We start from the raw sequence: 24,783 nt of genomic DNA, 5'->3' as shown, positions 1-24,783 counted from the left end.
TTGTAGTTCGCGGGGCGCGCCAATGGCTGCGCGGCGCGAAGCCCCGAACTACGACTCCCGGAGGCCCGTGCGGCCGGCTCCGGAGGCCTGCCCTGCGGCCGGCCGCCCGCGGCGAGGCCTTCGAGCTCCATGGCGGCGCCCCCAGCCTCTGCTGACGCGCCCCGCTTGCCTCCGCCGCCCGCTGCGGCCGGAGACGGGCCCCCCCGGCCGGCGGAGAGGAGCGAGACCGCGTGCGAGGACCGGTAGGCGCGGCGCGCCGAGCACGGGCTGGGGGCCGCGCGCGCCCCCTCGCGTCTGCCGCGGGAGGGGGAGGCCCCGTGAGCCGGAGCCCGCGCCCGCCGTGCCGTGGGGCGCTGGCCTGCGGGCAGGGGCGAGCGCGACGAGCTGGATCTGGACGCGCGAGGGCTGCCGGCGCCCGCGTGGGCGGTCCCCGGGGCCTGGCGGGGCTGGCGGCGCGGGGCCGGGAGGTGGGTCTGCGTGCACCGCTGCTCCGGGGTGGCCAGCGGAGACGGGCCCGTGGCAGGCCTGCCGGATAAAGCGGATGCTTCCGAAGTTGACGTCGGTGTCCGTCCCGAGGGGCTGGAGCGTGCGCCTCCCTTGCGCTCTGAGGGCCGCGCGGGCCCTGTCCCCGCTCCTGCCTCACCCGAGAGGCCAGGGTTCGTGAACCTGAGTGCCTTCCGACTGCCCACCGTTGTGCCGCACCCCGAGGCTCTGGGGAGGCTTTGCAAGACTTGGAGGGGTAGAGCGGGGAAAGAGCCATTTTGTCACCCTGACCGGGGAGACGGAAGAGGCCAAGAGGAAACGGGCTCCTACTCCCTGCTTGTGGGGCCCGGCCCCCCGGGGGCAGCGGCTGGGCCCTGCTCTGGAGCCCCCCGCCCCCGCCCTTGAGGGCTGGCTCCTCGCTTCTGGGTCTGAACTGTCCCTTAAGGAAGGCTCAGCGACAGCCACGGGGCGGGGGTGGGGGTGGATCCAAGGAAGCCTTCTCTCCGTCCCGGGCATCTCATCTCGGGGATTGGATGATCTTTCCACGGCAGAAATGCTGTGTGCCTGGACTCCTCCAGGATGGTCTGGGTGCCAGGGAGCCACTGAATTGGCAGGGAGAGGAACGAAGTGAGGGGTCCAGGAGCTGCCCTGAGGAGGCTCACACCTTCCCAGCGAAAAGTGACTAGAGCCTGGCACAGGGTGACTGAGTCTCGTAGACCTGAGTCTGTGACACCTGGCGGTTCCAAAGAGTCTTTGAGTTAGCCCGAGATCGGAGAGGGCAAGGCCAGATGAGGTCTTGAGAGAAGCACTCCCTGAAGACATGGACCGGTGGCAGCTGCAGTCTGGCCCCCACCCCATGTGCAGAGTTAGGTTGGGCACAGGTGCCCCTCACGGTGCCCAGGGAGGCAGAGGTCGGAGGAAGGGAGCCAGGACCCGGCAGTGGCATGTGTAGATTCTGGCGTGCTTCTCCAGAGGCCCATGGGGTCTGCCTCGGAACTGCCTCTGGACTTGACAGTTACATTCCCCGATGCTGGTATCCTGAGCGCTGTTTCCTTGCACGCCCTCCGAGGGCCCCAGAGCTGGGTCTGGTTGGCGTCCAGGTGTATGTGCCCGGGCCCCTGACCACCAGTCCAGCTTCTCCATCCACATCATTGCGGCTGCATCCGTGTGCTTTGGCTGGTTGCTCCTTTAGAGGGTCAGGGACCTCGGACACCTTAGCACTGGACATGCTGGTAGAGAAATGAACATGGTGGTGATAACGGGGAACCCCTCAAGCAGTCTCCTGGTGCGGTCCAGGTGGAGATGGGTTTGAAGCTATGGGAATGGAGGGAGGCCTACTGGACCCGTCCAGAGCAGCAGGAACAAGGGGCTTCTGCAGGGAGGTTTCCAGGGTAGGGTAGGGGCCATGCAAGTCTCCGAAGCCTGTTTCAGCCCCTTCAGGGCTGTAGCCGCCCAGCACCCCCAGTACTTGATCTGTCCTGAGAAAGCCCTGATACCTCTCTGTCCCTGAGCCAGTCTGGGATCCCTGGGGCCAGGCCCCAGTGGATCAGCTCCTCCCTCTTCCATCTGGCCTCATTTTTACTCATCCAGCAAATTTCCCTAAACCTGGACAAGGTATCCGGCACTGGTGGAGGCCCTGGTGCCGCACGCCCCAACTCTGCAGCCCTGCCCAGGACAGCTCCCGCCTCCGAAGTGGGGGCTAGCCCTGGCCCATGTGTCCAGGCCAGGGGTCAGGAGGGAGAAGCTCTTGTGGGCAAAGATGGACAGTTCAGTCCTGCCTCCAGGTGCCTCCGGACAGGAAGGCAGATACATCCTTGTTACCTGGGCGGCCAGGAGAAGCTGCTCCTGAGGCAGCCTCCAGGAGCGGCCCCTCTTCAGGTATGTAAACCCTACATGGAATTTTCTCTTTCCTGAATCTCCATGTTGTTAGAAGCCAAGTCAGGAGGAAAGCTGGAAAGGAAGCCAGGGACTTAGGGATGCAGACCCCTTTACACACTGCAGTAAAGATCCTTTGGCTGACCCATCCTCAGCAAGCTGAACCCATTCTTCCTCCTGCTGCCAGGCTAGAGATTGGCTGTGTCCCCTGGCTGAACGCAGAGCTCTGGGTGGCCTTGGGGGATGTGCTGGAGCCTAGCCCTGGAGGGGCGGGGCAGGCGGCTAGGGTTTCAGGTTTGTTTATGCCTCTAGCAGGCACCTTGGGGCCAAGGGTGTGACACAGGGCTCAGCACTGACATTCAGCAAAGCTCCCGATTTCCCCAGATTTCCCCGTTCTGCTGTGGGTGGGTAGGAGGGCGTTGGCTCTACAGTCCCAAGCAGGCCCGGGGTCTGGAGTTTTTTCCATGGTGTTCTGGGGGGTGTGGGGTGCACTGTGGTCCTCAGCAAGCCTGGGCCAGCAGTGTGCCAGCTGGTGCACAGGAGCAACAGTTCACACCCAGGGCCGGCCTGAGCTCTGCCAGGCCCCACGACGGTGTTCTTTTCAGCAGGGTCAGTGCTATTAATATCGGGAGGGCACACAGCCCCCAGCCGAGTGATCCTCCTAATGCCTGTGGCCTCAGCCTCTGAGGCGGCCGCGGGTCCTGTGCTTTCCACACGGGGCTCTTCCGACCCCTCCCCCAGCTCCTCACCTGCTGTGCTGCCTGCCCACCCATGGAGGGGCAGTTCAGGTGGCCCCTGAGCTGTCCTGGGGGGCTGCTGTGGGTCTGAGAGGCACAGTGGAGATGTCCCTGTACACACCTGGGATCACCCTGCTGTCTGCTGTCCCCTGTGTCCCAGCCATGAGCAGCCCCCCAGCTTACCCTGGCATCAGGATCTCGGGGTGCTGGGCCCTTGGAGCAGAAGGCAGGTGAGTGGCAGGCCTGTTGTCTCCCGTGGCTGTGCTGAGGCAACGTGCCTTTGCTGTGTCTTGGCCGCTTGCGGCCCCGGGCATCATGTGTCTGATCGACGTCAGGAGACAAACAGGCTGGGTAGGTGCTCTTGAGCGGCCAGGCTGGGCTGGCCACCAGCAGGGGCTCTTCTTGCTTGGGGCTGTCTGTTACAGGTGAGTCTTTGTCCGTCGTGGCTCATAATCCTTTGGTTTGAAAGTACCTTTTGTCACTGTGGCCAGACGCACCCGTCCTTCTGTGGACTGGGTAAAGAGATCTTTGGTGCGACATTCCCATTTCCAAGGTCGTGTCGCTGAGAAAATGGGGTGAGGCTTGCTCTGAGGTCACAGCAAGGCTTCCTCCCTGGTTCCCAGAGAGAGATGGGGCTTGGGAGACCGTGGAGCTGGGCTTGGCTGCACACCCAGCCTGATACCATTTAGACCCATCACACGCCCTAGATGGGGCGGGTTTCTGGCAAAGCTCTCTCTGGCCTACTTTCTGCTCTTCTGGCGCATGGGCACTCTTCCCTGGGACGGTGTCTGCCCCAGGCTGTCGGCAGCATGAGCCTCAGAAGTCGTCCGTGGTCGTGGCCATCACTACCTCAATGGAACAAGGAACCCTCACAAATAAGGATTCAGAGTTTCCTGTTGGAGAGGTGCACCGGGGTGAGAAGCGGGGGATGGGAGCAGGCCTACACGGCCCTGAGGCAGGCCCGGCTGTGAGGGAACTTGCTCAGCACCAGCACACAAGAGCGTGTTGTTCGGGAGATGGTGAGGCCCTCCTCCTCCTTTGCAAGTCAGGTTTTCCACAGTAGAGCTTCCTCCCAGAAGGCACAGAGGGAGGGGCCGGGCTGGACTTTGCTTTCTGGCCCCCATCACCTCCAGGGCCATCTGTCCTTTGCGGGGTACGCGGGCTGCTTCTGGGAGGGCAGCGCCGGTGAGCACCGGAGGCTACTGCTCTGTGCTGTTAGGGGAGTTTGTCCAGGGCCTGGAGACACCTCTGCTTGTTCCCTCCTGCCCCCCCCAGGATCCCCCACCCTGCCGTGTCCATCTCTGGCTTGACGGAGCGGGAATGTGGGCGGTACGCCTGGGATAGCTCCAGGCTGGGCAGAGTCCTCCACACACTGACTGTTGGGTGGCAGTGCCTGTCTCCAGAGCTGCAGAGGTGACACTGAGCACATAGACTGGCTAATTACCTCCACTGCTGGCTCCTTGTGCTGTCCCGACAACGAGGAGCCACGGCAGCCGTATGTTGTCTGTCCCCCGGGATGGTGCCACGTGGCTCCTGCCCTGCGATGGCTGGTTTCTCACTGCTAGGACTTGTGCTGTGGTTGTCCTCGGGGCTCTCAAGTGCTACTGGTGTGACCTGTCCCGCCTTTGGCTTTAGCGAGTTTCTTCCACCGCCTCCGACCCCCAAACATACAGGCACACCGTCCTCCTGGCTCTTGACAACACCAGGTGCTACGGGAGGACTGCACAGCTGGGAACACCAGTGTTCCCAAGGTGGAGATGCCCAGGCTGTTCCAGACGCAGGAAGGCACTCTCGTGGTCCTCGGCAGGCTGATACCGCCCTCACTGGCCAGATTCCTGGCACCCCGTGGCCTCGCACTGCTGGGCGTGGCAGTGGTAGTGGGCTTGGTCTGTGCTTAAGACGTTTAGCGTGGCAGGAGCCCCAAATCCTGGTCCCCAGGGCAGTCTTGGCAACTCTGTGTCTTTCTCTGTGCATCCCGTTTTGCGCACATGTACTCACATGAAGGTGTGTGCGGGTGAGCTCTCTGCATTTGCTGGGTTTGTAGACACGGGTTCACGTCTTACTGCAGTTGGCCTTCTCAGCTAAGCGGACTTCAGGACACCTTCCCTACCTGTGTCCGTCTGAGGCTTTCATGCTAGTACGGTGAGCAGTGTGCAGCCCTGGGGTCCCGGACCAGGGGTGCACAAGCCAGGGGTGTAGGCAGCGTCCTGCAAGGCTGGACTTGCCCAGTACGTCTGCATGACTTCCTGCACGTTCCTCCCACCCGCTGGGGGCTCTGCCCAGACAGTCAGCAGCTGCGGTGGCCACCACCGGCCTGGAAGCCTCTGGAGCAGGTCCGCGAGGTGATAGTTTGGCCAGCCCGGCCGCTCTCTTCCCCGAGCTTGTCCTGGCCCTGCGGCCGTCTTTACACCAGGCTTTTGTGACCCAGCCGTCAGCACACACTGAGCAGGCGTCAGGCACACACTACCGCCCAGCTAGCCGCCCAGCCAAGTGGAGTCTCCCCAGAGCTGTCACTGTTGGGATTCGAGGCGTTGGGCCAGCAGTCACACTGTGCCCCTTATGAGCCCACGGGGACGCCAGCATGCCACCGGGCACGGGGGCACAACACAGGCTGGAGCAGGACACAGATGCTGTCCGTGCCTCCCCCAGACTGGGTTTTCCGGCCTGTGGCTCCTGGGGTCTCCTGCCTTCTCGGTCTGCAGTGTGCTGGAGGGCAAGAAGCAAGGGCTGCCCTACGGGCCTCCAAGCCCAGGGACTCCCTCCTGCACCCGTCCCCTCTGCCAGCCTGCTCAGCTCTCCTGTCAGCAGCCTCTCTGTCCAGGACCCCCCCTCCCCGTGTGCCCCTCAGGGTGGCAGGGATTGGATCTTACAGAGAGTGTCGTGGGAGGGAACATAGTCCTTGATGGGGTCCTGACTGCCCCGCTGTGCCCCCCTCTCATCCTAGGGGACAGGGGCCAGGCCCAGGATGGCACTCCTCATTTCCCCTAATGCTGTTTGCTGTCCCCCCGAACGTGTGTGGGCAGTGACAGTCCAAGGCCAGGAACCCTGTGGATGGGCTGCAGGGGGCTTCCATATGCCCCCAGTTGAGTCCACCCAGCTTGGCGGTGCCTGTGTGCCTGCGTGGGGCGTGGACCCCGTGGCCGGCCACGCCAGGCCTGATGCAGGATGGCAGGGTGGCTGGTGGCCCTGGGCAGAGGCAGGCGTGTCCTTCTCTGCAGCAGCCATGCGGAATCCTTGGACAGGCTCCTCCCGCCTGTGGGCACCGGGCGCTCACCCCGGAAGCGCACCACCAGCCAGTGCAAGTCTGAGCCGCCCCTGCTTCACACCAGCAAGCGCACCATCTACACGGCCGGGCGGCCGCCCTGGTACAATGAGCACGGCACACAGTCCAAGGAGGCCTTTGCCATCGGTAAGTAAGGCAGGGCCTGTCGAACCCCTGAGCGGCCCTGCCACTGGTGTGAGCTGCCTCGGGCCCCGTGGGCTGTCAAGCCTGGGGGGCAGGGGAGGGCAGCTGCAGGCAGAGCGTTGGGCGGGGGCCCCCCGGAGCCGGGCTGGGGGGCTGGCCCTGCTGCTCTTGCCCAGGGTCGCGCTGCCCCCTTCCACAGGTCTGGGAGGTGGCAGCGCCTCTGGGAAGACAACTGTGGCCAGGATGATCATCGAGGCCCTGGACGTGCCCTGGGTGGTCTTGCTGTCCATGGACTCCTTCTACAAGGTGAGGAGCTCGCCTGCCCGTGCAGGCCACATCTGCGGTGGGCCTGGATGCCCCTGCCCTGCCCCCGCCCCTGGCCCTGGCGTGGTATGGAGGGGCCCACAGAGCCCCTAGTGCCTCCCCCACAGGTGCTGACCACGCAGCAACAGGAGCAGGCCGCCCACAACAACTTCAACTTCGACCACCCAGATGCCTTCGACTTTGACCTCATCGTGTCCACCCTCAAGAAGCTGAAACAGGGCAAGAGCGTAAAGGTGCCTGTCTACGACTTCACCACCCACAGCCGGAAGAAGGACTGGGTAGGCCTTGTGGGCTCGGGCTGTGCGTGCCTGCCTGGGAACGTGGCAGGCGACCAGCTGCACGATTTCTCTGCAGAAAACACTCTATGGTGCAAACGTCATCATCTTCGAAGGCATCATGGCCTTTGCTGACAAGACGTTGCTGGAGGTGAGGGCAGGGCTCAAGGCTGACGGTCCTGCTGGGAATGCCCATCCCTGCTCATCTTCCTGCTTCTCCTGTGGTTCTAACCTTAAACTTGCCTCCTCCAAGCAGGCCAAGCCACTCCCTCTGTCCTCGTGGTATGTGGTCACCTGTCCCATCCCGGTGGTGCAGTCACTGGGTGTTGGGTGGGGAATGGCTGCTCTCCGGAAAGTGGGTCAAGGACATTGGGTGGAACAGACCCCCCACTCCCGCAGAGAGAATGGAAATGCCCTTGGTGGGGGAGGCAGCCTGAGGAGGGTGCAAGCCCTGGGCCAGTGCCTTGATCTTCTCTTCTTAATGCTTGCTCACCTTCTTGTGTGTGTTTTCTCTGCTGCTCTCTGGGGCCCATGCGGTCAGTGAGGTCAGAGTGACCTTGGGGCAGTGGTTCACATGTGCGTGCACGTGTGTGCTCTTGCCTGGGATGGAGACGGCCTGTGTCCGTGCTGTCCGACCCCGGGGAGGCACGCACAGCTGTGTCCTTCCCACCAGGCCCTGCTGTAGGTGGGTCCTTCTCCTGCTGCTGCTGAGGCCCTTGAGGGAGGCCTGTGCTCTGGTCCTTGTTCCTTGTAGTTCTGGGGCCAGTGAGTTTGGGCTCAGGCTCAGGGAACCCTGTTGCCCACCATGCAGCAGTACCCAGCCCCCCAACAGCCCCTTTAGGCCAGACCTGAACTCACCAAACCCAAGCACTGTGGTGGGGGGTATGGTGGGGAGGGGACACGCCCCCCGTTCCCCTGATATGTGTGAGGGCACACAGACAGCTGACAACCCACAGTGACGGTGCCAGCTCTGTCCTGCCTCTGCAGCCAGGGTCCGTCTGGTGCCCTCTGACTAAGCCTCTGGTGGATAGTGCCCCCCACCCACCATGTACACACCCCCCTACGTTTCCCCACACCCGTGCACTCTGCCAGCCAGACTGCAAGGTGCCCCAAGGGCCTGGTTTGCTCCCGGGCCAGAGGTCTTTGCAGGAGCCGGTCCCCAGGTCCCCAGGTCGCCCACACCGGCCCCGCTCAGCGCCTCGCTCTCCCCATCCAGCTCCTAGACATGAAGATCTTTGTGGACACGGACTCCGACATCCGCCTCGTGCGGCGGCTGCGCCGGGACATTAGCGAGCGAGGCCGAGACATCGAGGGTGTCATCAAGCAGTACAACAAGTTCGTCAAACCTGCCTTCGACCAGTACATCCAGCCCACTATGCGCGTGGCAGACATCGTGGTGCCCTGGGGTGAGCCTGCGGACCCACCTGCCATTGGGAACGTGGGCAGAAGGGGCCTTGGGACCCCATGTGACCCTCCTCACCTGTCCCAGGGAGCGGAAACACGGTGGCCATCGACTTGATCGTGCAGCACATGCACAGTCAGCTGGAGGAGGTGAGCCAGCCAGGCCGGGGCCTGGTCCCTGCAGCCCCCCAGCCCCAGGCCCTGCTCCCCTGCTCCACCGTCAGAGGCCTGCTCTGCGGCCCCCGTGTGTTCACGTCCCTGCCGTGTTCTGGCCCTCCGGTGTCCCTGTGCCGGCCAGAGGCAGCTGGTTCCCTGAGAAAGCCTGGGGGGCAGAGGTGCCTTCTGGTACTGCCAGCCTGAGCTGGGCCTTGAGTGTCCCTCCCAGACCTTCAGGGGACCGTTGGCTTTTAGTGCAGGGTCCCACATCCTGAGCACTCCAGGAGGGATGTCCCAACCTGGTTACATGCCCTGGGCCGGCTAAGGGCACTGCCACTCTGGACAGGCTTCAGGATGGGGTGCTGGAGGCCCGAGGTCTGAGGCATGCAGCCTCAGAAGCCCTGGCTCTTTGTCCCAGGGCAGAGAGTGCCCAGGTCATGGGCCATAAGAGCTGGCTCCCTCCCGTGGTTGGCGGCCACCCGGGACTGTCCCTTGGGACTGTGGCAAGTCTGTTCCCGGGTGGGGGTGGCCTGGCGGGCCGAGGTGCACGGTGGCAACGGGCCGTGCTGTCCGGCGACTGCGAGGTGAGCACCACCACTGACGTGCCACCCCATTCCCTTGTGTCTCCCTGTGTTGCCGCCGCAGCGTGAGCTCAGTGTCAGGTAAGACTTCCCACACCTGTCTGCAGACGGAGGCACTTCTGACATCCACAGGCAGTGCGGAATTCGGGTTGTCACCTGGGCAGGTGGGGGGTCCTCTCCTGTCATGCCCATCCCTGGTGGCAGCCCTGCTCCGGGCGCAGAAAGGATGGTGTGGTGGCCCCCACACTGCTTTTGTCTGTCTTTGCTGGGCCGATGAGGAAACTCAGGCACAGAGAGGTTAAGGAACTTGCCCAGGATCACACAGTGCCCTGACTCTATGCTGGTCAGACCTCTCTGGAGGCCTCCCCCCGACATGGGGCTGGTTGCATGGGGTCTGACGCCAGAGGGCACAGCTGTCCTGAGCCAGCACTGCTGGGCCCCCCAGGTCAGTGGTCACAGGCATATCTCTCAGCAGCCAGAGGGTCCTCTGCCTGATCTGGGGGTCCAGTCTCGATGCCACCAGATGGTGGTGAGGCCCCTGCCCCCTCTGGCGCTGGACCCAGGGCAGAGAGAGAGCCAGGAGGGGCTCTGAACGCACCAGGGGAGAGCAGATGAAGCACCATCCCCCACAGTGCCCAGCAGGAATGACCTGCCTTTAGCCCAGGCTTTCTGTGGAATCGGGGAGCACCAGGAGAGCCCCCAGTTCACACTCGGGAGCCCCGAAGCTGCTGCCTTGGGAATGGCCCCTGCAGCGTGCTGCCCTCCCACAAGTCACCGCTTGGCTCTCATCCAGACCAAGGCACCTGCAGGTCTTGCCCTGCCGGGGCCCCCTGGAAGCCTTTGTCGTGAGAATCAAGTTTCAAACTTGGAAAAAAAAAAAAAAAAACCCAAACGCCTAAATGCAGCCGGCTATTTCCCCTTCTCTGGCCAACCAAGGAAGTGGTGACCGGGGGCGGGAAGCGGGGCCCGGCAGCAGGGTGTGTGCAAAGCCTCCCCGGGTCTCCCTGTCGCCCTGCCACCTGCCTTTTCTCTCTATCAGGCCAGCTGGTGGCCGCGGGGACTCGCTCCCTTGCTAAATGGTCTTTTTCTCTTTGTTCTTTTCCTCCTCTTTGTAAACCCTTGGGTTTCCTGCCCTGTTCCCTCCCTGAACACACTCTTCACCTGGCGAGCAGAGGAAGCTGCGCTGGGATATGTGAGGACAGAGTGCGCGCTGGTTGTGGTGCTGCGCTGTGCGCTGTGTGCGGGGGGCGGGGGGGGGCGGGGGGGCTGCTCCCGCACGCCCTTGCCCCTCCCCGCCCTCTGCCCCGCCCCTTCCTGCCCCCTCTGCTCCGCCCCGCCCCGCCCCGCCCCGCCCCGCTGCTCCTTTCCCCACCCCGGGCATGGTGCAACAGGGCCGGCCCTGAGCCAGATTTGCCCGCATCTCCCAAGGGGGCTGCCGTACATCACCTGGAGGGAAGGGTCAGGGCGAGACTTGGTCCTGAAGTTCAGCTGTTCCCCAGAGAGACATGTTCTGGGATTGAGGACCAGGTGCCCATCCTGGGAGCTGAGATTCCTTTGCCCTCCCGCTGCCTGGTCCCCTTTTGCTTTCTCCGTGCAAGCGCAGGAGGGGATCTGGGCTGGGAGGGGAGGCTCACACCACAGCCCCTCCCTTTCCCACCTGATGGTCAGCTGCTCTGCTCAACCTTCGCCTGATGGGAGTATTCGGGGGTTGGGACCCTCCCTCCAGATCAGCCACAGGGAGGCGGCGGCCCCCACCTGCACAGCTCATTATCCCCATCACATGCGCCCCCACACAGTGTCCGGAGTGGGAGGATGGGGCTCTGGGAGAAGACACCCCTTCTTGAGTCCCCAAATGGTTTGTGTTCCCAGGGCCGCGCTGGCCTCGGCGCACCAGTGCCACCCCCTGCCCCGGACGCTGAGTGTTCTCAAGAGCACGCCGCAGGTGCGGGGCATGCACACCATCATCAGGTGAGGGCCCTTGTGTGAGGCGAGGTGGCGGCCCCTGACGGCCCACGCCTCAGCTGAACCCAACCGGTCCGCAGGGACAAGGAGACCAGCCGTGATGAATTCATCTTCTACTCCAAGAGGCTGATGCGGCTGCTCATTGAGCACGCGCTCTCCTTCCTGCCCTTCCAGGTGCGGAGCGGGGTGTGGGGCGGGTACCTGGGACGGGCGGGGGGCGGCTCCCCGTGCTCACGAGCGCCCCCACGCCCTCTGTGCGCAGGACTGCGTCGTGCAGACCCCGCAGGGGCAGGACTACGCGGGCAAGTGCTATGCGGGGAAGCAGGTACCAGCTGGGGCGCAGCCCGGGGGCGGAGCTGGGGCGGCCCGGGAGGTGGGAGGTCCGGCCGGCTCATCTCCCCCTACCTCCGGGCCCCCAGATCACTGGCGTGTCCATCCTGCGTGCGGGTGAGACCATGGAGCCGGCGCTGCGGGCTGTGTGCAAAGACGTGCGCATCGGCACCATCCTCATCCAGACCAACCAGCTCACCGGGGAGCCCGAGGTGCGGCGGCGGGCCTAGAGGGCAGGGCCTGAGGGAGGCTGGGGGGCCTGGGGGAGGGACATCGGGGCGGGGAAGGGGGCAGCGGGGTCGCCTGAGGGGCGGGGGCGGGAGCCCGAAGGGCAGCTCCAGGTTTGGGCCGGCTCGGACTCTGGCTTCTCTCAGCTCCACTACCTGCGGCTGCCCAAGGACATCAGTGACGACCACGTGATCCTGATGGACTGCACGGTGTCCACGGGCGCGGCAGCCATGATGGCTGTGCGTGTGCTCCTGGTGAGTGGCCACGTGGGGCTGCGCGCGGCGGGGGGCTGCGCGCGGCAGGCCCGGGTGGGGATACACTGGCCCCTTACGGCGCAGGACCATGATGTTCCGGAGGACAAGATCTTCCTGCTGTCGCTGCTCATGGCCGAGATGGGTGTTCACTCGGTGGCCTACGCATTCCCACGAGTGAGGATCATCACCACGGCAGTGGACAAGCGTGTCAATGACCTGTTCCGCATCATCCCAGGCATTGGTGAGGCTGCCCGGGGCTGACCAGTGGTGCACCAGGGCCTGGTGGGCCTGAGTCCCCACCACAAGGGCCTGCTTCTTTCCCCAGGTAACTTCGGTGACCGCTACTTTGGGACGGACGCGGCACCTGACGGCAGCGATGAGGAGGAAGTGGCCTCCACAAGCTAGCTGCCCGCCCTGAGCCTTCCTGCTCTTGCCACCACCCAGCTTCTTCCTGCCTCATGGCCTTGCTTACAGACATGTCCTAACTTATTTTAATTAAAAAGGGTATGACGGCTGTAACTTACTCTATACATTTTATAAAATAAAGTTTGGGAAAATGAAGCCGTGCCTGGTTAGCTGGGGGCCCTCGGGTGCTGTCCTGCCTGGGACCTGGGCATGAGGAGTAGCCCCAGCCCCCAGGCTGCAGGGCACCATGGGGAGGAAGGGAGTTGAGGAGCCTGGTCAGAACCTCGCCTTATGAGCGGCAGAACAGGCGTTCCTGGTCCCGCACTGGGCTTTCCCTGTAGTCCAGGCTCAGTGTCAGATTTAGGAGGACAGAGCTGGGGCCCACAGCTTCTGGCTCTGCTAGGTGGGCCACTTGGTGGCCCCCTGGCCTGGACCTAGGGCTCTGGATCTCAAGAGGGAGCCTCTGCAGCCATCCACCACCCCCGCCCCCACCACGTGTTTGTGCCGTCAGGGAACCCAGCGGAAATCAGTGTGTGGGCGGCTGTAGGAGGGAGTGAAGCCTTGGTCCCTACCACTGGCAAGAGCCCCACTTTTAGGGGAGATGGCCACACAGCGTCCGTGGGCCAGCCATGCTGTTCAGGGCCAGAAACCCACCTCCAGCCCTGTCTTCATTGCTTCTGGGCTCGAGGACAAAGGCAGGCTTCTCTGGCTCCCTCCAGACAGCCTGTCTGTGGCAGGCCTGCCTGGGTAGGGTGTGCATGAGGCAGACCTCTGGGCTGCTGGGGATGGGCTGTCAGGCACCCCCAGTCTCCCTACTCCTCTGTTGACCAGACCTGTGTCTTGCCTCTTTCCTGCCCTCTTGGTCTCCTTGGTCCCCCCCCCCCCAAAGGCCATGTCATGGAAAAGCTTGTTGTGGGGGCGGGGACAGGAAGTCACTGGGTGGGGGCCAGGCCAAGGGCAGGCAGATAAAGGCAAGAGGCTTGTCCAAGGGGTGGCCAGACACCAGGGGCAGAGAATCATCACAGGGCCCAGAGGTCAGCAGGAGGGGCTTCTCCTGCCCAAGCTGGTGAGTGGACCCCTCTCCCATGTTCCAGAACCCCCACTTACTCTGCCATTCTCGTGCTGTGTGCTGGGAACCTGGCCGGGCCCTGCTTAGGAGGGGTGCTGGGGCCCTGAGGCTAGGAAGATGCCTTTCTGTCAAGCCAGGTCTTCCCAGATAAGGGACAGTTAATCAGGGGCCAGGGAGGGGCTAGGTCATTCCCTGGAGGCCTCCCCAGAGTCCAGCTAGGCGCTGACCAGCTCCCCGAGATAAACCAAACCCACACATGCACATGCATGTACCAACACACACACACACATCTCACATGCTGTGGCACACAGATGCAGCTGAAAGGAAAGGGCCCAGCTGCCCCCATCCAACTCGGCCACCAGCCCCTGGGGGAGGACAACACTGGGGGCCTAGGGCAGAATCGGGAGGCAGGAGGCCTGAACCAGAGGATCTGCCCCCTCAGGCTGTAGTCCGCTCATCCAAGGCAGCTTGGGGAGGTTAGGCCACAGGCTAGGGGACTTCTTTAGCCCATTTCCTGCCAGGCCCCTGTGGCGGTGGTAGAAGTGGGTCACTTTCCAAACAGCACAGGGAGAGGGGTTTCAGGATGCCAATGAAAGGGAGCAATGCCTCCAGCCCCTGGGAGCCTCCTAGTCCCAGAGATAGGACCAGAACCAAGGTCCAAGACCCTCCTGGGGTAACACTCAACACAGCTTACTAGATACATCAAGGGATTCCAGTCTGGGGAGGCTTGGGCCTTGCTCTCCAGGGATGGACAAGCCCATCCCTAGGAAACTCTCTGGCAGACTGACTGGGGGCTGGGAGCCAGGTGGCCCTTGGGCTGCCTTTCTGGGCATCTGGGCTCCTCTGGGGCCCAGCAGAGGCTGGGGGAGGGGCGGGGCAGGCGCCTGGGGGAGAAGTTGAGGGGAGCTGGGAAGATGGAGCTACAGCCTGGACATACCCTCAGAGCTTGATAGGGGGAGAGGTGGAGGGGGTGCAGACCACCCTATACCTAGTCCAGAAGCTCCCACGATGCACCCACCTGCTGAGGGCTTCACCCGCCGTCCCTGGGCAGTGCCTCCAGGACTGTCCAGCCTGAGAATGGTGTCTCCAGGGTCAATCTCAGGTTCGTCAGCCCGTGAGGTGCTACCCCTTTCCCCAGCAGCGGCCGCCATAAAGCGGGAAGGGAAGCTCAGGCGCGCCCTGGCCAGGAGATGGGGCCCCAGACCCAGCGCTGGGCACATATGGTTGTCATGCTGAGTGGAGCAGGTCAAGCAGGCTGTCATCAGTAGGGGCTGGGGGCTGGTGTGGCCTGGGGAAAGACTCCAACCCTCCTGGGGCCTCAGCAGGGACCGCCTGGAGCCCAGACGCATCCTGGAAGATGCCCAGATTCCTGGACCCCAAATGCTCCAGGGTGAATCCTGGGAAGAGGGCAGGAGGCAGTCAGAGACAACACAGGAGGCTGGGGACTTTCGGGCTCACCAAGATGGAGCTGGGGATTTGGTCTTAGCAGGAGATTCAGAGGTAGGAAGGGGCAGGGCAGGGGTGAGCGGGTGGATTTGGGCTGGGCTTGGGTTAGAAGAGCAAGAATGGCGTAATTCGCACATGGAGGTGCACGGGGACCCACTCTTCGACCGCCACAGGCTGGGGCCAGAGGAAGGGCTGGGGTGGGAGCTACACCGACTTCACGAGCGACACATCCGGGGTCGGCTTGCGGGCCGGTGGGCCTGGCTCCGGGCGCAGGTCCTCAGGCTCCTCTGGTCACCACCCTGCTTCCAGCGGGGGCCCAAGATCCGCCCCAGCGTCGAGTGGCCGGGGTGGAGCTAGCGCCGGCCCTGCCCCTCCCGGATCTCCACCGCGCCCCCCACTGCGCCCCTGAGTCCCGGCGCGGGCGGAGCCGCCGAGGGAGCGCCCCGACCACGACCCGGCCGGCCCGGGACCAGGAGCCTGGACGGCGAGGGGCCCTCACGGGGGCGAGCGGGCAAGGGTGGAGAGGGCCGCGGCCTCGGAGACCCCGGGAGTTGTGCGGAGAGGAGGTGGGGTACCGGGGTGCTGAGCAGGGTCTGAGTAGGAGCAGAGGGTCCCTTTGAAGCAAGAGAGAGCCCGGTGTCCGCGACTTGGCGGGTCCTTCCCGCCGGGGCGGGCCTTCCCCTCCGGCTCGGGGCCGCGGAGGCCTCCAGACCCGGCGGCCCGCCTCCCGCGTCCTGCCCGCGCTGGTCTCGGCGCCGGGGCCCCCGGGGCCGCGCGAGGGTCTCTCGGGGAGTGGCAGCCGTGGCCGTGTCGAGCCAAGGAAGTCCGCGCATGGCCTTGGTGCCCTGGGTCCCAAGACCCCTGCCCCCGCCGCGCCCCGTGCGCCCCCTCTAGCTTGTGTCCTAAGTGGTTTTAAATGGTGACGGGGCTCGCGGCGGCGGGCAAGCCCCCCACCTCTCCTGGCAAGCCACGCCCCCGCGCCTACACCTGCCCCGCGTGGCTTGCCGTTTCCTGGTCGCGCTCCTCGCGGTAGGCGGGGAGCGGGAGGGGGCCGCGCACCTAGGACCCACGTCCGCACATGGCGACCATGACCTCCACCAGGAGCCCGGAGTTCCCAGACTGGCCGTGGGGGTGTGGACTTCGGGAATCTCCCCGTAGTGCCATTCAGCCCCCCGCCCACGGTCCCCTAGATCAGGGGTACAGGTGTTGGGGCCCTGGGTCTGGGGGAGGAGCGAGGTCCCGTCGCCCACCACCCTGAATGCCCATCATTAATTAAGGCTTGGTGTTAGTTCCTATTTCCCTATGAGATTCCCGTAGAGAGCAAGGTCTGAGAAGCCTGAGGAGGAGAGGAGGGGCCTTCCCACTCTGTGGAGAGCCAGCCACCAAGGCAGTCTGGGGGCGCCTGTGCCCTGGGGACACCCCGCGGCAGCCCAGCCCTAGTCAGCGGCAAAGAACTGAAAACCCATGTCCTCAATGAGCAGGGCCAGCAAGCACCTGCCCTCAATTCCCAGGATGACGCTGTACAGCAGCCGAATAAACTAGACCTAGATGGGGGGCGATTGCTTGGAAAAACCTACGCGGAATGAAGATTCATACGGACCCAGTACAGTGTAGTACTCTTTATGCAAGACTTTAGAGATCAATAAAATCAGGAATGAACTAGGATCTGTGGATGCTGACACCGGCCGGCTGGAGGGGACACTGGGCAGGGGAGGGACATGCAGGTCTTCACTGTAGGCCATTCTCTCCTTCTTGGAAGATCCAAGTCACACTAGTCCCTATGTCCTAGGTGAAGGGTTTCCTTCAAGGTGCTTGTTACATCATTCTTAGTACTTCTATGCTGCTTTTTTTCAAACTATTTCTGTCTTGCCCTGAGTTCAGTCAAGGGAACCGAAGAGCCAGCACCCTGACCCCAGGGGGTCCCAGGTATGAGAGGGACAGTTGCTGAAACGGTGTGGAAAGTGGCACCTGTGGCCTGGGCCACATGGTCACACCCATGGGGCCCCCTGGGTCTAGGTGTCCTCCCCCACCTAAGGCCAGGGTCAGGCTCCACCCACCACAGTGTGTGCAGAACCCCCAGGGACACACATGCCCTGAGGCAGGGACAGCATTTCCTGCAAGAGTCCATGACTAGACATTTATCTCAGGGAAGAGAAAAGAGAGGCACAGAAGTGGTTTTAGTGGGGCCAGAAACCCCCGGCTGTGAGCTGCAGAGTCCCCGGCCAGGCCCTGCTCAGCTCTCAGAATCCCCTGGGCGTCATGACCATCCTCCCATCTGGCCCTCCCAGGGAGATGCTGGGATGCAGTCCCAGCTCATCGCGGACATGGATGTGATCCCGGCAGACACGACAATCGTGTCCAGCCACGAGGACGCGAGTGTACCCCACACTGATGCCCTGGGTGGAGCAGGCAGTGGGACCACCCCAGGAAGCCCTCCTCCACAGGGTGGACAAGGCTCCGCACGGAGCACAGGCCTAGGCGTGAGGGACCCCGCCGTCACCCTTCGTCTACCTTGTGCTACGAGCTGAGGGCAGACCTGCTGCGTAGCCGAGGGCTCAGGCTCAGGCCGGAGTGCTGTTCCAGATCCCTGCAGTCCAGCGGCCTTATTTCATGCAGGAGGATGGAAGGTGATGCCCGTGTGGGCGGCAGGGATGGTTCCGGGCTGAGGTGGTAGGAGGAGGTAACGATAGGTGGATAGGAGCGGGGAGCGGAAGCAAGGACCTGTCCTGGGAGGGCTGCAGAACCCACAGTCCAAGCCACCCCGGGCTTACGGGACCCTTTCCTCACTCCACTTGGGGTATTTTTTTTTAAGATTTCATTTATTTGAGAGAGAGAGACACAAGCAGGGGGAGTGGGAGAGGGAGAAGCAGGCTTCCTGCCGAGCAGGGAGCCCGATATGGGGCTTGATCCCAGGACTCCGGGATCATGACCTGAGCCGAAGGCAGACACTTCACCGACTGAGCCACCCAGGCAGGCACCCCTCCACTTGGGGTATTTAGACGATGGAGGTGAAAAGAGAACCTAGGAGGGGCGTTTGTCCACACTTGGGCCAGGCAGGCGGGAGTGAGACCCCTGCCCCTCTGTGCACGACCCCCCCATTTCGAAAGGACTCTGCGGGGGTCATTGAATGAGACACATGCCTGGTTTGCAGTGAAAACATTTATTTTACAACAGTTATCTTTACCTTAAGGTCAACATTCAGACATACGAGATGGAGATCACCAAGGAACCATCCTAACCCTCCAGCCTGGCCCTCAGGGGTGCACATGGGAGTCGGGGTCAGAGGTACACCCACCTAGCGTTGCGGGATTCCAGCAACAGGAAGAAACCAGAAACCAGCGCGCACGGACAGATGCTTGCCATGCATTTGCATTTAGTATTTTAAAACGTGTGTGTGTATACACACATATATATTTATTTATTTCAGTGCAAACTGCCTCCCCTCACTTAGCTGGAAACATTGTCCCATTTTCTAGGGAAACAAAATCTACCAAAAGCCACTGCCTGTAGGCCCCTGAACCCAGCCCCTTCCTGCAGGATGGCATTGTGTGGCCCTTCCTCCTTCCCAGTGGACCCCTCCCAAGGCAGACCTGCGGTCAGGACAGAGTCCCCTTTAGAATGCCCTTTGTCATGACCTTTCTGATGCTCAGAAAATTGGTTTTAATGTTTCAAGGGAGGGAAGGGTTTCCAGCCACCTAGATGTCGCAAAAGGACACGCCCCTGGAGGTCAGGTGAGCATGCCGGGTGGGCCCCCAGGGACGACCGTGGCACTTGGGACAGTCGCCCCTCGGCGGCCCCGGCGCCCTTCCCCGGAGAAGGTGCTGCTGGCAGCATGCGGTCACCCCAGTGCAGGCAGGCACCGCGGCCGGCCGGCCACAAAAATCCTATGCATGCACCGGGGTCGGCATTTACTTCTGCGCACCCGGCAAAGGAGCCTGCCACCAGGACCCTGTTCTCGAGCCGACTCCCCAAGAAACCCAAGGCTGTCCTGGAGCCGACCGCTGGACAGCAACAGGCACACCCGCTGTGGGGTACACATGTACGTACACACACAGGGACAGCCACTGCCAACACCTACAGCACAGACAATGCCAACCGTGCTCGCAGGGGCAGGACAAGTGTAGCTTCTGCCAATTCCACAGGAGGATTCACAACCAAAGTAACAAGAACAAACAGGGCGGTCCTGTGTCACATGGGCTCACAGATTAGCATGTTGAGAAAGGAAGGAGACCAGCCGCTCTCTCCATACTCACACCCGTCCCTCTGCGGGGCTATGCTGAGAGCCAGGGAAGGACGGGCAGGGCCCCCGAGCTCTGCCTGCGTGCCGGCGCCCACCCCACCTGCTGGCGGCCTCAACCCCAAGGGCCAGGTGCTGGGAGGCCACGCGTCTCCCCAGACCACCAGCTAGCTGCACCAGTGGGCACTCCTCCAGCACGAGCTCACCCGATCGGCCCATCTACAGTCAGAACGCACAGCGACAGTCCTGACACGACCTCTCCCCGAGCAGGAGCCTCGTGGCCACGCCAGGTGGCCAACAGTGCGGAAAGGCCACCTGCTCTAAGCACAGCACACCGCGGCTTCTTCCCCCGCGGCACTAACCGGGGAACCAGGAAGGCTCACACACACCGAGCAGTAATATCTAAAGCAGTTTAAAAGTAGAAGAAAGCCAAAGGGAAGACGAGAGAAGACCAACCACATCACTGAGCGGGAACAGAAATGCACAGGGCAGCAGACACCAGCAGACACCCTGCAGGGCCCTCCCACGCTTCCTGCCGGCCACCGGCTGCTCGGGGGGCCCCCGGGGGCGAGCCCCGCACTTTGTGACACGGGATGGGCTTCAGCACTCCCTGGCCGCACGTGGCCCCAGCTCCGGGCAGCCTCAGAGTGAGGACCCGGGTGCTCTCACTGCTGCGCGGTGGGCAGGGGGTCGCCCCCACGTGGCCACTGAATGGGGCTCGCCTCCAGACTCAGCAACTCTGCTCACCAGGGAAATACACAGACCACTCAAGAAAAAGGGAAACGCAACCAGGACTGACAGTGAGTACAGCCGACTTTGGAAGGGGCTCCGCTTGGGAATCACCAGGTGGAAATGCCTTCGGGGCCAGGCGGGGAGAGTTCTAGGCCCCCATCTGGATCCTGGGGCCCCTGGGCCTTAGGCAATCATTACCACCATCTTAAAGATTGTTATCATCACTGTCATGATTTATTTAGTTTTTACAAATTCTACAGGAGCCTGGGTTCAACAACCTTCCAGACCTGCCCCTCTCCCAGCACCCTGGTCCCCAGTGGAGCTTCACGTTCTGTCAAGTGGAAGACGCCGTCAAGGACTCGCTCGGACACATGTGGTGGGCCTTGAGGTTTCCTGACCACGGAGCTGCAGTGGTCCGCACAGGGGGGAGGCTTGCTACCTGAAGTCCCAGCTTTGAACTTGGTTCTTGACCATTCCAGCGAAAAACAGCTCAGAAAGTAATTTTCAGAAACATCACAAAGGCTGCGTTCTTGTTGCTGTGTTGGGACTGGCCCTGTGGTCTTACCTCCTCCCTTGTGCCGGGGCGGGGGAGGGTGTCAATGGATTCCTTAACCTTTCATGATGTCTGATTTTAGCAAATTATTTCTAATTTAAGATCACAGTGCGTATTTTTCCTCTCACTGAATGTCTTCATGATCATTTTAATGACAAAAACCAACGCCCCCCAAAAAAAGGGGGGGACCAAACACCTGCCCAAGGACCTGGGAGCGGCTGCGACTGCACCAGCCCGGCCAGAGCCGGCCTCAGCCAGCACTGTGCTCAGAGCCTGTCCACGTTCTGCATGGACACTGCTGCCCCTCTGGCCCCTTCCGGCCAACAAGAACCTGCTCTCGGCACAGCTGTGGGTGGGCAGACAAGGGCCGAGGCCCAGCAGGTGCGCGGGGTGGGGGGCAGGCGGTGGTGGAAACCGTGGGCATCAGGAACATGCTCTGGTGCGTCGGAGCCGACATTGTCGTCCTTGTTCTTCACCTACTGGACACGCGGGAGACATTCAGCAGCGGAATGCTGCTTCCCTCTGCGGAAACCACTTGGGTCTCCGGTGACGTGTGCAGGTCCAACAGGGAGCCACAGCACATCCAGGGCTGCTGGGGGTGTGGGGGCCACTGTGAACTCTGGGCCAGCATGGGCACATCATAACCCGCTTCCTTGTCTCCTGCAGCAGGGGCACCACCCACAAGTTCTGGGACACAGACAAGAAAGACTGACTTCCAACAGTTCACAGAAGGTGCTGCTCAAGACAACGGGGAGTGGGGGGCTCCACGGTCAGGCTGCAGGCTCACAACCCAAGGGCACCAGGCTGTGCCTTTGGTCCAGCCGGTCCTTCCTCCAGGAACCTGTCTCTAGCTCTGCCTGAACCATCAACGGTGACTGAAGGGCACAGGCGATGATGGACAGGGGGGTGGGTAGGAGCCCTGGACAGCACAGAGAAGAGGGCTGTGCTCCCCACGTGTGCTTCCCAGGGCTGCTCAGCCACGCTCCACCAGCAACCTGGATGGTCAGCCCCTCTAACAACAGCACGCTGAGCCCCTGCTACCATTTGTGGTGCTTAGAGGTCCAGAAAGGACCCCCAGGCGGCCAGGGGGGCCTGAAGGAATGTGGAGGGTGGCCGAAGGGGAGAGGAGGTGGAGGAATGTGGCCCCAGCAATCCAGCTCGTGGCCTGGGGACGTGTGGGAGCTGGAAGAACCACCTCCCACAGCCTGGCGAGGGAGCAGGCTCACAGGACCATGTGACATGGAGACCGAGGCTGCACCCAGGTAGGAAACGTGGTCTTGGGGTCAGTAGAGCCTCCCACACTTTCCACAACAAACCTACCCATGGGAAAACCCGGCCACAAGGCCACGCAACCACGGCAAACAGACCCGCACAAACCAACAGCACGGAAACGCCGAGGGGGCCGGGCAAAGGGAGGGCGCAGCAGCTCCTTCCCGACACTGCGTCCAGAGGCTCTGCCTGGGTGCGCACAGCTGGAGAGCACGGGGTGGCGTCAGACCCCCCAGCTCCCGCCGGGCAGCACCTGCCTCCGGCCCCCACCGACACACGGGAAAGGAGTGTGCTGAGACTCGGGGGGGGGGGGGTTGAGACTCGGGGGGGCTGACACACCCGCTCCCGCGCAGCCGAGGTCGGAGCGGCGAGTGGAGAGCCCCGGGAGGCTCCGCCGTCCGGTTAACGCGGTCACGCCGCCGCACGTCCACAACACAGACATGGAACAGAACCCCATACATGCTATTAAAAAAGGAGGAAACGGAGGAAGAAGAAGAAGAAGACCGTAGCTAACTGCTTTAAATACTGCATGCGACGCACTTCACGTGTGGGGGGCGACGGGCGGGCGGGCGGGGCGCAGAGGTGGGAAGGGCCGCGGGGGCCGGCAGCTGCCCCCCTCCCCATCTCTGGGACTACGCTCCGTGGTTCTACGGGTGAAGCGGCCGGGGGCCGAGCTGTCCTCCGTCGCAGCTGCTCCTGGGCTTAGTTGAACCCGTCGGTGTGGTAGCTGGGGTGGGAGTCGGCCGTGAGCTGGGTGGTCTCTGTGGCGGACGCCGGCTGCACGACGATGGGCGAGTCCGCGGCCTCTGCAAAGCAAGCACACGGCGCTCGTCGTGTGAGCGCGGCGGCCGAGCCCCGGGCCCAGAGCGGCCCGCCGACGCCGTCCCTGCTCCGTCGCCGCCGCTCCGCGGGCTCGGAGGCCGGAGGCGCGAGGCTGCCTGCGGACCGCCCCCCAGCACACGCCGCCTCCGGCGCCTCGGGTCGCCACCGGCCCTCGGTCCCTCCCCACCTGCTCGGGCGCGCGGGCCGCGTCCGCTCCTCGCTCCGGCGTCCACGTCCGCACCGCAGTCCCCGCCGCCGGCGCGGACACGCCCGCAGCGTCAGTGCCCGCCTGTTTGACGAGACGGGCGACAGGGTTCAGGGCCCGCCCCGCCCCGCCGCGCCCCGGGGCCGCCGGCACTCACCCCGCTCGTCGCACTGCAGCTGCGCCTCCAGGTCCTCGGGGGACACGTAGACGCCGGGGTCGGGGCCGGCGGGCCGCGCGCGGCTTGCAGCGGCCGCAGCAGCAGTTGAAGCAGCAGCACAGGCAGCAGCAGCAGTAGCAGCAGCTGAGCACGCCGCACACGACGAACAGCACCTGCGCGGGCCGGAGGGTGGGCGGGGGCTGAGACTCGGCGGGGGCGGGGCTGAGACGGCGGGGGCGGGGCTGACTCGGCGGGGGCGGGGCTGAGACGGAGGCGGGTGCTGAGACTCGGCGGGGGTGGGGCTGAGACGGGGGGGTGGGGCTGAGACGCGGGGGGAGGTCTGAGACTCGAGGGCGGGGGCTGAGACTCGGCGGGGGCGGGGCTGAGACGGGGGGTGGGGCTAAGACTCGGGGGCGGGGGCTGAGACTCGGCGGGGGGCGGGGCTGAGACTCGGGGGCGGGAGCTGAGACGGGGGCGGAGGCTGAGACTCGGCGGGGGTGGGGCTGAGACTCGGCGGGGGGGTGGGGCTGAGACGGGGGTGGGGCTGAGACTCGGGGCGGGGGCTGAGACTCGGCGGGGGGCGGGGCTGAGACTCGGGGGCGGGGGCTGAGACCCGGGGGCGGGTGCTGAGACTCGGGGGCGGGGCGCTGAGACTCGGCGGGGGGGGCTGAGACTCGGGGGCGGGGCGCTGAGACTCGGCGGGGGTGGGGCTGAGACGCGGGGGGAGGTCTGAGACTCGAGGGCGGGGGCTGAGACTCGGCGGGGGGACTGAGACGGCGGGGGGACTGAGACGGGGGGGCTGAGACGGGGGGGGTACTAAGACTCGGTGGCCGGGGGCTGAGACTCGGGGCGGGGGTTGAGACTGGGGGGGCTGAGACTCGGGGGGGGCTGAGACTGGGGGGGGCGCTCCCGCCAACGGGGGGGCGGGGGCAGAGGGACGGAGCCCACTGGCCCCGAGAAAAGGGGTCTTCGGAGCCGCGCGCCCGCGGCCCACACGTGCTTGGGCAACAGGGAGGAGGGGCGACGTGCGCGGGTGTCTCACGTCAGAGTTGACACGTCTTCCCGCACCCTGACGACCAGCTGCCCACAACAGGACGGAAAGGCCCTGCCCACCTCTGTTCAAGGGCGCACAGTGACTCACGAGAGAAAGGGGCACAGCCGGCTCGGTGCCGGGCTGGCTGCGCGCGGGCTTGCAGCCGGCCCCGCACACCCGGCCCCGCACTGACACACCGGGAGGGAAGGCCGCCACGCGCCCGGAAACCGTGTCTCGGGGGCACAGAGCACTCGGACCAAAGGCCCTGACTCCGCAAGACCCAAAGCCCTACCCAGCAGGAGACCCCCCCCCCCGGGGCACCCGGGGCCGCACGGGCCCGCCTGCTCCCCTCACCTTGGCCCACCAGCTGGACAGCACGAAGTAGGTGTTCACGTTCTCCTCCCCAAACTGCTCGGCCACGTAGAGCCCCAGCGAGCCGTACTTGTCGTAGATGTTTCTTTTTGTGGCGTCCGTCAGGATGGCGTGGGCGTTGTTGATCTCCTTAAACTTGTCTGCAGCCTCTGGGTTATCGGGGTTCTTGTCAGGGTGGTACTTCAAGGCAAGTTTCCTGCAAACCAAAACCATTTCTTTGTCACTTATTCCACATTCATCTGTGAGAGGGAGGGCCCGGTGCAGGGAACACTTCCCCATTACATGTCACTTCCCAACTCTCCACAGAGTTCGAGAATGTCAGCATCAGAAGAAACCTCTGCAGCCTCTCGGGGCAAAGCTCCGGGCTCTGACCTGGCCACAGAGGAGGGAGCCCCCAGGTGAGGGCTACCCTGGAGGCAGGCATGGCCAGCAGCCCACCCTTCTCCAGCTCAGAGGCAAACCCTGCTGCTG

The 24,783-nt window shown here is 63.7% G+C and overlaps 2 protein-coding genes across 16 annotated transcripts in view; one reads left to right on the top strand and one right to left on the bottom strand.

Moving 5' to 3' along the window:
- Positions 1-85: 85 nt before the first annotated feature.
- Positions 86-12,573, top strand: UCKL1 (uridine-cytidine kinase 1 like 1). Of its 15 annotated transcripts, none has more exons than XM_064573483.1 (17): positions 86-242; positions 6,338-6,504; positions 6,701-6,807; positions 6,933-7,103; positions 7,180-7,251; positions 8,317-8,506; positions 8,590-8,651; positions 9,303-9,319; positions 10,411-10,467; positions 10,667-10,765; positions 11,108-11,206; positions 11,281-11,374; positions 11,463-11,525; positions 11,620-11,742; positions 11,905-12,012; positions 12,097-12,253; positions 12,338-12,573. In XM_064573483.1, the coding sequence occupies exons 1-17, from the start codon at positions 130-132 to the stop codon at positions 12,415-12,417; spliced, it is 1,779 nt and encodes a 592-aa protein (XP_064429553.1). In that variant the 5' UTR covers positions 86-129; the 3' UTR covers positions 12,418-12,573. The 15 variants fall into 15 exon arrangements, with proteins under 15 accessions (XP_064429553.1, XP_064429552.1, XP_064429551.1 ...); XM_064573482.1 differs by having other exon boundaries at positions 6,317-6,504; XM_064573481.1 differs by having other exon boundaries at positions 6,314-6,504.
- Positions 12,574-22,278: 9,705 nt separating this feature from the next.
- DNAJC5 (DnaJ heat shock protein family (Hsp40) member C5) overlaps positions 22,279-24,783 on the bottom strand; it is a 34,018-nt gene continuing 31,513 nt past the window's right edge. The window contains 4 exon segments of the mRNA XM_045886154.3: positions 22,279-22,529; positions 22,908-22,980; positions 22,982-23,080; positions 24,295-24,508. Coding sequence (XP_045742110.1) covers positions 22,426-22,529; positions 22,908-22,980; positions 22,982-23,080; positions 24,295-24,508 — 490 coding nt within the window. The 3' untranslated portion in view covers positions 22,279-22,425.

The sequence above is a fragment of the Mirounga angustirostris genome, unplaced genomic scaffold (assembly GCF_029215605.1).
Source record: "Mirounga angustirostris isolate CCGP_5_RB_7025 unplaced genomic scaffold, mMirAng1.0.hap1 SCAF_10, whole genome shotgun sequence".
Lineage (NCBI taxonomy): Eukaryota > Metazoa > Chordata > Mammalia > Carnivora > Phocidae > Mirounga > Mirounga angustirostris.
This window is presented reverse-complemented; position numbering and strand designations above follow the sequence as displayed.

Coding starts and splice junctions, on each gene's coding strand:
- UCKL1 (XM_064573481.1), top strand. CDS start 130: ATGGCGGCGCCCCCAGCCTCTGCTGACGCGCCCCGCTTGCCTCCGCCG. Junction 7,104..7,179: donor ACAGCCGGAAGAAGGACTGG/GTAGGCCTTGTG, acceptor ATTTCTCTGCAG/AAAACACTCTATGGTGCAAA. Junction 11,743..11,904: donor AGCTCACCGGGGAGCCCGAG/GTGCGGCGGCGG, acceptor GGCTTCTCTCAG/CTCCACTACCTGCGGCTGCC.